This window comes from Theobroma cacao, chromosome 5 (genome assembly GCF_000208745.1).
Source record: "Theobroma cacao cultivar B97-61/B2 chromosome 5, Criollo_cocoa_genome_V2, whole genome shotgun sequence".
NCBI lineage: Eukaryota > Viridiplantae > Streptophyta > Magnoliopsida > Malvales > Malvaceae > Theobroma > Theobroma cacao.
Window position 1 is genome coordinate 31,971,889 of NC_030854.1, and position 12,003 is coordinate 31,983,891.

Here is a 12,003-nt window from a genome sequence, read left to right on the forward strand (position 1 = left end):
GAAGCTCAATGACACGAAATAAAGGTATACGGTTCAAGAGAATGAGATGTTTGTCATGGTCCATTACCTACGGACATGGCAACACTACTTACTAGGAGCTTAATTTGCGATACGGACAGATAATGTGGCCACAACCTATTTTCAAAGCCAAAAGAAAATTAGCTCGAAGCAAGCTAGGTGGCAAGATTTCTTGGTCGAGTTTGACTATGTGAGGGAGTACAAGTCGAGTAAGGCTAATCTAATGGTTGATGCGTTGAGCCGTAAGACAACATTTACCCCAATCAATGAGGTATGCAAGGATCTACTGCTATGCATATTAGAAGGTATGATACATGACCTTATGGCACAACCAATACTAAAGTATGCCAAAGCAAGTAAGACTAGGCATATTTGAGTGAGTGATGGCCTGGTGTATGTTGAGGGTAATAGGCTCTACGTGTCGTAACATGGGGGACTATGAAAGTTGTTGATGAAAGAGTGCCATGACAATCGATGGGCAGGGCATTTTGGAGTGAATTGGACTATAACATTGTTAAGTGCCAAGTACTTCTAGCCTCGGATGACTAATAATGTTAAGGGCTATGTTCGGACTTGCTTGATTTGTCAACAAGATAAGATTGAGCAATAAAGGCCTAAGAGGTTACTCAACCCACTACTAGTGCCAAATAAGCCATAGGACAATGTCAGCATAGACTTCATAATAGGTTTACCCAAAGTTTATGGACTCGACAATATCATAGTAATGGTGGATCAGTTTTCCAAGTATGCTACATTCATAGCTACTACTAAGGAGTGCCCAAATGAGGAGGCAGCTCAATTGTTCATGAGACATGTGGTCAGATACTAAGGCATGTCGTAGACCATTATTAGTGATAAGATAATCGATTTACAAGAAAGTTTTGAATTGAATTGTTTAGATTATTAGGGTTAGAATTGTGTTTCTCTACCAGCAACCATCTGCAAACCGATGGATAGACCAAACGGGTGAATGCATTGTTGGAGTTATACTTGAGACACTTTGTGTGGGGAACTTAGACAAATTGGCTTAAGCGGCTTGACATGACTCAGTTTTCCCATAACCTGCAACGTAATGAGTTTACGAGCAAAAGTCCCTTTTAGACAGTGATGGGGCAACAACTGCACACAATTAGTGCCATAGCAGGGGTTACACTAGATTGGCACCAGTTGCCTACAAGACTACTCAAACATGGGAGGAACAACGTGGGAGGAATAATGTGAATTGGCTAGAGCATTTCTCTTCCAAGCAACTAAAAAGGCTAAAAAGCGAGTAGACAATAATAGAAGTGATTCTCATTTTGATATGGGGCACATGGTGATGGTGAAACTACATCTAGTTTTGAAAAATAAAGGCCTACACAAAGGTTTGGTTCGAAGGTACGAGGGGCCATACTAGGTGGTTAAACGAATAAGGAAAGTGGTCTACAAACTAGACTTACCACTAAAGCCTAAGGTGCACTTTGTGTTCCATGTAAGTATGCTTAAGCCATATCATGGAGATGATGAAAACCCTAGTGGAGGGGTAAGCCAGGAGCTCCATTGGGTGTCTGAACTACATGTGAGAAAGAAGTCGAAGAAATGCTTACGGATAGAGTACTTAGACGGCAACACCACATGCCCCAATACCATACCGTATGAAGTGGAAAGCATTACTCGAGAGTGAAGCTAGTTGGGAGTCTGCAAATGACTTGTGGCAATTCCAGGGCTAGATTGATGCCTTCCATGTAGCAACAAGAATGTTGCCAAATTAAGTGGGGGAGAATGTCAGGCCTACTTAGTCAAAACCCCTTAACAAAGTGACATATGCGCAATTCATACGATACTACGACATACAAGCACACACATGAGTATGTCTTGTATTTGAAGGGAAATTCTGAAGTGAATTCTTTTGAGGGAAACCTTTGGAGGGAACTTCCCCTCCCGTTTTTGTCCTTTAATATGTGGGGGACCTTTCTATATATATCCCATTCATTTGTATACTTGTACATAAGAAATTCTAGAGAATGAAATTTAGAGTTTTACTCTCCAATTTTAATCTTTTGCTTGAGTGCTTGTGAGTCTTAAGTCTTGCGCTTGAGTGTAAGTATGGCTAATAGGTGTTCAAGGTTGACTTGGGCTCAGTGACCAAGCTAAGGGTGAGTCCAAAGGCAGCATAAGGAGTGGTCTAAAGAACCATCATGTAACATAAAGATTGAGTGGGTATTTTGACCAATTAATTTTCAAATTGACATACAATCCTATGATAATTTTTAATTAAGCATCCTAATCTATAACTAATGTGATAAAATAATAATTATTTAAATAAAATGTTATAAATTTTTCACGTGACAAATGATACCTAATGGAAAGTCATCCTTGAGGATGTATAAAAACAAAGTGAAATTCAAATCAAATGATCATGGTTGGGATAGAGACCAAATAAAAACCCATCCCATTTTTATCTATATAAATAGCCACAAAATTATGGGTTTCATTATATATACTTGGACAAACAACAGCCGAAAACACAAGGCAACATGATATTGCCAGCAGGATTTTAAGTTGTTGGCTTCACTTATGTGCTAGATGACAAAATGGTTGGCTTCTTTTATCCTTTTTCATTCCATGACAACACACACTGTGATTACTGATGTAAAATATATATATCTTTTCACCTAATTTTATACTATCCCGAAATCTAGATCTAACATACAGTATTACTATAAGAATCTAGATCTAACATATATAAAAGTATTATAAAGCACTTGAATATTCGATTTTGAAATATATGATTCAAATTTTGAAAATATGTTTTGACCGGCCCATAACTATTGATTGTTGGAACCCCATTCCACCTTTTGCAAATTGGCAATTTACCTCTCCTTACCTCCTCTTTCTCTAGAAATTATACATACAAAATATAAATATATATGATTAAAACAATATCAACCCAAATGGCCAAATCTTTGTGATGGTTCATATAAGCTTCCACGTCAATATAGAATCTCACATTGATTCAATACTTGCAATTGGCAATGAGTACAAAATAAATAATCGAAAGAATTAATTTTGAAAAGACCAAAGGGCTGATGCACACCTCCACCAGGCCAAATAAAGACGACAGAGAAGTGAAAAAAAAAGGAATAGCCACGTTGTTCGGCTCTTGTCCATTCAACAATTTCTAGTATTTTCTTACCATTTTGCTTGTATAATTAATGAATTTTAATTGTACAAATTTGTACAACATATAAGGAATTGAAATTCAAACATTATAAACGAGGAAGATGAGTAAAATTCAAACATTATGACGAAATTCCCATCTGTACAATACGTAATGGGCTTTTGGACTTTACGAGGCGAATATCCGAGAAAATTTTGTGTCTGTGGGTCCCATTTCATTATCTCAAAACATGCCATGCACGTGCCTTCACCTCGACTAAAGTTTTCATCGTCACATGCAGCTTCTCTCTCTCTCTCTCTATATATATATATATATATATATTATTATTTTNTCTCTCTCTCTCTCTATATATATATATATATATATATATTATTTTTTATTTTGATTAAGAGTGAAAATTTTTAGTACAAAAATCGAGATGAATAAAACAGGTGCTTCCATTTCTTGCTTAAGTTTTAATAAAATTTCATAAAACTCAAAAATCATTACAAGTTAAATGTGTCATTCGATATTTTCAAAAGTTTATCACTGAAAATTCAATTTAAAGTGTGTGTTCTTTGTCTTCATTAAAAGGCAAAAAAATTAGAATGTCTAAAACAATAAAATTTTGTAATGCACATTTTCATTGACTTATGATCAAAGAAAAACAAATTAATAAGAAATTTAGTAGATAATTTATATATCTTTTTAAAATGTGTATGCGATTTAATCTTTTAGTTGGAGATGTTTATATCATTTAAATTTTTTAACTTAATAAATTAATATAATTTTAAAAATATAAATATAAAGAAATAATAATATAAACAAAAATAAAGAATAACTTAAACAAATTTAATTGTAACTTTTTCTTTGGCACAATCATTTCTTCCTTCTAACTCTCTCTACTTTTTTTTTTTCTTGCAATAACCTTTCTCTAATTTTTTTATATATGATTATTATATTTATTGTTGCTATTTTGAGTATAATTATTTTTGTCATCTTCCTCTTAACTACTCCTCCCCATTTTCATTTTCCTCATCTTTCATAATAAATTAATTATCAACATATTTTAATAAAATAAAATGAAAAATTTAATTGCTCACATATGGAAGGCGTGCAAAATAGTTGTAACATTTTATTCTTTGGTCAAAAGAGAAAGGCTAGTTGTGATTATTCTATTACTTTTTCCAGCTAAAATACAGATCCAATGTCAGGCATGGCTCATGGGTTAAATTATTCCATAATTACCAATAATTCTTCTCAAAATAATAATAAAAATAATTTCCCTCCTTTGAAAATTGGAACAAACCCCAAATATAAAAAAATAAAATAAAACAAAAGCAATGCAGCTTTCAAAGGCTTCTCAAGCCAACTCCCTTCAACCACCACCGCGACACCCAACATTCAAGTTTCTTTTTTTTTCTTTTTCTTTTTCTTCTATCCGATTTCTACCTGGAAAATAAGTACGAAATTTCTTTTAAAAAAATCCCTTATGCTACTGTTTCAAGAAAAACAAAACAAAAAAGAAAAAAAACAACTCAATTCTGTTCAAAAATAGTTCTATATACTCATCGGTTGCTTTGCAACTGATAAACTCTTTTACAGTTTCAGAGTTTACAAAAAAGCATGGCATCAGATCATGAGCAACCCGGGCTTTCCTCTTTTGGGAAGGTTTGGCCTCTTCATAACTAAGTCTGGGTTTTTTTTTTCTTTTCATTTTCTTATCTCTGTGGTTGCCAAGAAAACGCATAAAATTCTGAGAAAATGAAGGGCAAGTATTGGGTATTAGTTGGTATCAAGTTTGAATCAGCTCTTGTTTGCTCCTCAACAGGGCATATGATGAAAATTTCTCTTTAGTTTTCTTGCTGTTTACTTCTCAAACAAACAAAGGGTTGTTTTTTCTTTTCTAAAGTGCAAAATAAATAAATAAATAGAATAAAAATATTTGTTCTAAATATTTAGTGAAAAGACTTGGAAATGCCACTTACCATATTTTAACGCATAAATTTGACATAGTTCTTTGAGTTTTTTTTTTTTGATTAATTAAATTTAAAGTAACAGAAGACATAATGATACATATAATTTGTGAATATATCACTTAGTTTACTCTGTTTTTCTCTGTAGTTAACCAAAATCCTTCTTCTTTACCTTCATAAGTTTATCTTAGAGTTGTTTATTGTATTGTGGATTTATTAGGTGGGAAAGTCTTCTGGTGAGATTGGTGCAGAACATGAACCTCTTATTAATGGGATTCACAGTTCTGAAAACTATTCTGCTTCTGCTGCGATCTTTCCGTGAGTTTCTCTTCAAGAATTTTATTTATTTTTTAGTTTTTATCTTGAAATATGCGATGAAAATTATGAAACAACCATGCATTATGTCATTCTTACCATGATTCACCAATATATGGTAATTAGTTGTGCAAATTTGTGCTTTGGCACATATCCAAATTGATTGCTGGTAAAAGATCTGGCCTAGTATGAATTGGAGTTAGGGAAAATTGATTATTATATATTATCATATATGCTTCATTTTCAGTTAACTGAACTTAAGAAAAAATACTATTGACTTGTATGAACCTGGAAGTGGCTGAAGGAACTAGAAATAGCTTGGCTTCAATTATAAATTGAATTGCAATCCAAGGTTCACGGATGGGATTTGAGCTGTTTTCTTTACTGTAAATTTATTCCCTCATATTTGGAAACACCTCATGACCTAAACATGTGCTTCAATGGGGTAAAAATGTGCTGCATAAACATAAAAAGGAATAAGCATGTAATTAAATGTATTCTAATAAATACTCTGGACTCTCATCAATAATTGGCATTATTTATCAGAATAGACAATTTAGGGTACAATCCATTGAACTTTTAAAGCTACCAATCTAATTGGAAGTAATATAAGGGCTGATTTTGATCAGCTGATCATTCTTATGATTTAAAGGAACCAAAATGTGTGTGTAATTACTATTTTCTTACTGAAGGTATGTCTTAATGATTTCAGGTTTCTGTTCCCAGCTCTTGGAGGACTCCTATATGGTTATGATATTGGTTCTACATCCTGCGCCACAATTTCTATTGAGGTATACTTGTTATGAAGTAGCGAACTATGGTAAAGATTGTTAATTTGGTATCATGCTTGTATCATAGTATTTAGATCTGTAGTGTTTAATTCTTTAAACTTTCTGTTGTCTCATGTTTGTTCATGCTTATCTTATCCTCATATTTTGTTGCAGTCAGCAAGCCTAAGTGGAATGTCATGGTATGACCTGTCTTCTGTCGAAATTGGTCTCATTGTGAGTTGCTGACTTGTTTCTTGTCATTACTCAACATTTATTAGTGCAAGCTTTCTTTGTCTTTTGCTCTTCTCCATTTTCTCTTTTCTTCTTGAAGCACATGTTTGTTAGTAGCAATGCTTAAGAACTTATCATGCAAATACTCTGTCTGTTGCTTTCTGCAGACTAGTGGCTCATTATATGGGGCCTTGATTGGCTCAGTCTTGGCCTTCAATATTGCTGACTTTCTAGGTCAGTTTGTTTTATCTTTCTTTTTTATGATGGGAATCTTTGAATTGGATGATAAGGTTCTTTTCTGATGAATATCTCAATTATAGGACGACGAAGAGAGTTAATTACAGCTGCCATCATGTACCTTGTTGGAGCACTTGTTACAGCATTTGCACCTGACTTAGTAGTTATGGTGATTGGGCGTTTGGTGTATGGCATAGGGATTGGGCTGGTAATATACTAAATGCTCAGGCATTAGCTTATGAATTTTATGGTTGACCATGTCGTAGCATACACCTCTTCCTTTTGGGTATACACCTATATTTAGGTTGAGAACTATATACATGTATAACCTCTATGCACAAGAACATATAATTTAATAAATTATGTAGCTAAATAGAATTTCTTTTTTCCCCCCACAATGTTCAATACGTTCTTTTAATTTAATATTCTGAGAAACTTCAAATTCCATGATTAGCTGGCAGGGCAATGGACTCAATGGAAAGCAGCATCTGTAACTACAAACAAGAATTTACTTCTTTTTTTTTTCATTTATAAAAAAATAGTTATTCTTGTGTGAATCAATGAATTTTAAGTTTCTTCACTTCTAGGCAATGCATGCTGCTCCAATGTACATTGCTGAGACAGCTCCAAGTCAGATTCGCGGTCTGCTAATTTCTCTCAAGGAGTTCTTTATAGTTCTTGGGATGGTTGTAAGTGCTTCAACTTTTTCCTGAGGGCTTTTCACTTTTTTGTTTTAAGTCATGCTAGTATGAATTGTGATCGACCAATATCCGCTTTGAATTTTTTCCTCTTTTCTTGAAACATGCAAACAGTAAGCACCTGGATATTGTGCAGGCTGGTTATGGAATTGGCAGCCTCTTAGTTGAAACTGTTGCTGGCTGGCGCTATATGTATGGAGCTAGTACCCCTTTGGCAGTGATCATGGCAATTGGAATGTGGTGGCTTCCAGCATCACCCAGATGGCTGCTATTGTGTGCCATACAGGGAAAAGGCGATATGCAGGAGTTAAGAGAAACTGCAATATGTTGTTTATGCCGGCTCAGGGGTCAATCTATTGGTGACTCAGCTTCTGAGCAGGTAGATGAGATTTTGACTGAGCTTTCTTATGTTGGTGAAGAAAAAGAAGCTACACTAGGGGAAGTGTTCCATGGAAAATGCTTGAAAGCCCTCATTATTGGTGCAGGTTTAGTTTTGTTTCAACAGGTATTATCATTAACTAAGGAGTTATGCTATGAAGGTATTATCGTGTTTTACTCTTTAACTGACTTATATCTTCAATTTTCATGATAGATCACTGGTCAACCAAGTGTGCTATATTATGCTGCATCAATCTTTCAGGTATCGATTGATTTACTTTTATGGTATTCATTGCAAATTTAAAGTAATTCTTTGATGGATCTTGGAAGAAGACATATACTTCATCCTAACCGATAACAAACTGATAGAGTGCAGGATTTTCTGCAGCATCTGATGCTACCCGAGTCTCTATTCTACTTGGTTTACTGAAGGTAAAATTCTTTTTCTTGATGTATAAATTTGTTCAAAGACATTTCAGAGAAGTGAAAAAACATTTAATTTTTTGGGCATGGAAGTTCCAGTGTGAAATGCAAAGCATTTACTTTATTTAATTTTTGGGCTAGAATGGTTTCCTGTTTTAATCCATATTCTTTTTAAAGCATATGCTATGGACGGCTTCTGTAAATTTCAAATTTCTACCAATTGTTTATGACTCTGAAAATTTGTACTTGCTATCTTATTCTGTTTAATTTTTCATATGTGTGTAATTAATGTTCTGTTGCTTTATGCCTTCCTGTTTAATTTATGATCTTTGCTTTACTTAGTTGCACAAGATGCTTGAGTCTGCTTTTCAACCATAGAGAAGCTTTTCAGTAACATTTTCAAAGTCTATGAGTATTGACTTGTATTTACCAAAAGTGCGATAGGTTTTTTTGACAAAATACATTCCTTAGTCCTCTGGAAGGTTTTTGGCATATTGTGTTCTTGCATGATTAGCTATCTCTGATTCTCTGATTGTTTAAGCATGCATATGTCACAACACATGTTCCCTGCTACCAAGATAATGTTAGACAAAATGTTTTTGTTTTTGTTTATCATTTTTATGCCTAGACCGTTGTTCCCATTGCTCCTCTGCACGATTGACAAAATCTTCTCCAAAAGGGGACTTAACAGCTGTTTCAACCAGAAAGTCTTGACATTTTATTTTGTTGTTGTAGTTGATCATGACAGGAGCAGCTGTTGTAGTTGTTGATAGGCTTGGGAGGAGACCTTTACTATTGGGTGGTGTTTCTGGCATGGTAAGTCCTTATATCTGTTGTTTGCACTAACGCTGAAATCTTGAGCTGCTGGAGGCAAAAGTTTAAACTTTTTTTTTGAAGCTTGTGACACCATTCTGTTGGATTTAAATTTCTGCTTGCTTGAGTCAATGTTCACTTGCTGTAAGTAAATAAATAAAATATGAGTTACAATTATTTGACTTGAAATACCAGTGAGAATTGAGAAACAATTTCCTGTTATGAAATACGTTCTTTGTCTGTGCAACAGGTTGTTTCTTTGTTCCTTCTTGGATCATATTACCTTTTCCTGGATGATGTGCCAGCTATTGCTGTTGCTGCACTGCTGTTGTATGTTGGCTGTTATCAGGTAATCAATATTATCTTTTCTTTCTTCATGTTAATCATCTTTCCACTATTTGTGATTTTAATATGAAAAAATTCATATATGGTAGAACTCATCTACAATCATTAACTTGGGTTCCTGTACCAGTTGGTTAGACTGAAACAGTATTACATCCAGACTATACATCTATTTGTAATTGTTCTATTTTGTTTGTATGGAAGGCAATTCATTGGAATAATAGTGATAAATTCACATCTTGATAATGCTTGCCTAGCTGTTCTATCAACTTCTGTTCATTAATATATTGCAGTACATTTGTAACCATACTTCAATAACTTTTGTCGTTACTGTGCTCCTAACATAAAATCATAACTCTCATAATTACAGTTCAAATCTAGCATTATAGTTATGTAAGGCTATTCTTTTTTTTCCCTTTATTATGTGTTTGTGTTTCAAGAGAGCTGGAACATTAGCCTGGAAAGCTCATGTCATGTTGATCCTTATCTAATGCTGTTGCTGAAAACATTACAATAGTGATGGACAAACAAGGAGATTTTTAATGAGTTATCTAACCTAGTAGGTTGATGTCTTCTTGCATAGTTACGATGTTCACTGGTTCTGTTGGGTTGATTATTTGATATGGGAAGCCATAGTCTTTCTTGCCATTCAGCCTGGAAAAATATGGATATATGCGATTTATTGTACTATTTTGTTGCAAATGTGTAGAATTTTTGTCTAAAATTTTTTTACGATTATTTTGTTCACAATTGTACTACTTAAATTTTCCCTATTTCTTGGAATAGTGGGTTATAGATTTAGGATTAATTTATATGTATCTTTTGTTGCCTATAATGAAATTTGTTCTGCAGTTATCCTTTGGTCCTATTGGTTGGCTGATGATTTCGGAGGTTTTTCCGCTACGCCACAGAGGGCGAGGACTTAGTATTGCTGTGCTTGTGAATTTTGGAGCAAATGCACTTGTAACGTTTGCATTCTCTCCTTTGGAGGTACTTGAGCGTTTCAAAATATTTACTTTCTCAAACATAATTCCTTTGAAAAGTTTTGTTAATCTCATACCTTCGATGCATGCTATCCTCATAAAGGCAGTGACAGGATCAATTCCTTTGAAAAGTTTTGTTAATTTCATCCCGTAGATGCATGCTATCCTCATGAAGACAGTGACAGGATCATGGAGATAATCAATCTTCATAATTTTATTATAATCACAACACTAACTACTGTCAGTGTCTGGGTTTCTAATTATAGCATTTTCTTTAAGACTATATATTTTGGGTAATTTAGCTTAGTTATCTCGTAAAAACATGGATAATGTGCTCTTGTTTCTCTTATCCTTGTGATGCTTTTTTAAGTAGTGTTAATTGCAGAAAGTAAGTGTATTCGAAAATTGTGCTATCTCATATAAGCATAAATGTTGAAAAGGTTTACATGGTGCATGAAGTTTATAGATGTGGTTGTGGCACAGACTATATTTTTCTCTCTGGAGATTGGGCATTAGCATTTCATAGATATCTTTCTCAGGCATAAATAGCAATGCATAGAAGACGCCATGAACTAACTCCTTAAACTATGTCGATTCCAGTTTTGAATTTTGAATTTGTCTTGATATGCATGTAAGATTGATATCAATAACTATCATTGGCGATGCTCTGAAGTGGAGATAGAAGAGAAAGTAATGACAGAATTATTTGAGTCTTCTTTGGAAAAAAAAAAAAATTCCTTGAGGACAATCACCTACAAGCCACTGAACTTGAGAGAGCTGCTCCTTGAGCCATCATCTCACCTGACACTAATAAAAGTTAATCATTGTGATGATATAGGAATGGTGGTGAGTTGTTGGAGCATTTTTGTGACTAAATATACTCCCATTTTCTTTGGCTTTCCGAATGTCATATTGAATTTACATCCAAGAAAGTACATGCTATCACTTAGACAAGGACACTGGTTTAATCAAGTTGCAAGACACCAATCATTTAGTATAAATTGCCAATATGTGTAAAATAAGTGTATCATTTCTTAACTGTTCTCTTTGCTTTGTGTTGCCTTTGCTCCTAGATATATTACTGTCTTCATGTCCTGTTTTCCGACTCATAAAGGGAACAATAAATTGTTAACTAACTATTGTTCTTCATCTTTAACTTTTATTGTTTTTTTTTTTTTGGCTTTAGGTAGATTATGGCACTACTTTTTTTTTTTTTGTTTCAAATTCCATGGCTTTTATGTCAACAGCTGGTAGTTACTATTTATTCTTCTTTGACTATAGGCATGGCTGGGAGCTGGAATTGTATTTTATGTGTTTGGAGTGATAGCTATGTTGTCTCTGCTCTTCATATTCTTCATCGTACCGGAGACAAAGGGGCTAACTCTCGAAGAAATTGAGGCTAAATGCCTATAGGTTTGTTGCTACCTATTATACCATTTAGTGCTATACAGAATATCCCTATGTAATTTCATCTATGCGGGGCAGTTCCTTCTTTTTTTATTTTTTTCCAAAAAAACAAAAACTTGTGCAACTTTTAGGTATAAGAATAATAGTAAAACTTAATTTCTATCTCATGGCGATCCCTTCTCTTTAGAAGACAGTAACACAAATTTTTTATACGTCTTGCTGCTCTGTTCTGATTTATGTTATCTAGTATTTATCTGGTATTTATCTTCATCA

The 12,003-nt window shown here is 34.0% G+C and overlaps 1 protein-coding gene across 1 annotated transcript; it reads left to right on the top strand.

The window, feature by feature from the left end:
- Positions 4,518-11,967, top strand: LOC18599502 (D-xylose-proton symporter-like 2). Its single transcript, XM_018121635.1, has 14 exons — positions 4,518-4,828; positions 5,354-5,451; positions 6,161-6,239; positions 6,393-6,452; positions 6,617-6,683; positions 6,770-6,894; positions 7,274-7,375; positions 7,521-7,889; positions 7,977-8,024; positions 8,132-8,194; positions 8,921-9,001; positions 9,249-9,347; positions 10,193-10,330; positions 11,605-11,967. Exons 1-14 carry the CDS (start codon positions 4,784-4,786, stop codon positions 11,734-11,736), a joined length of 1,506 nt encoding a protein of 501 aa, XP_017977124.1. The 5' UTR covers positions 4,518-4,783; the 3' UTR covers positions 11,737-11,967.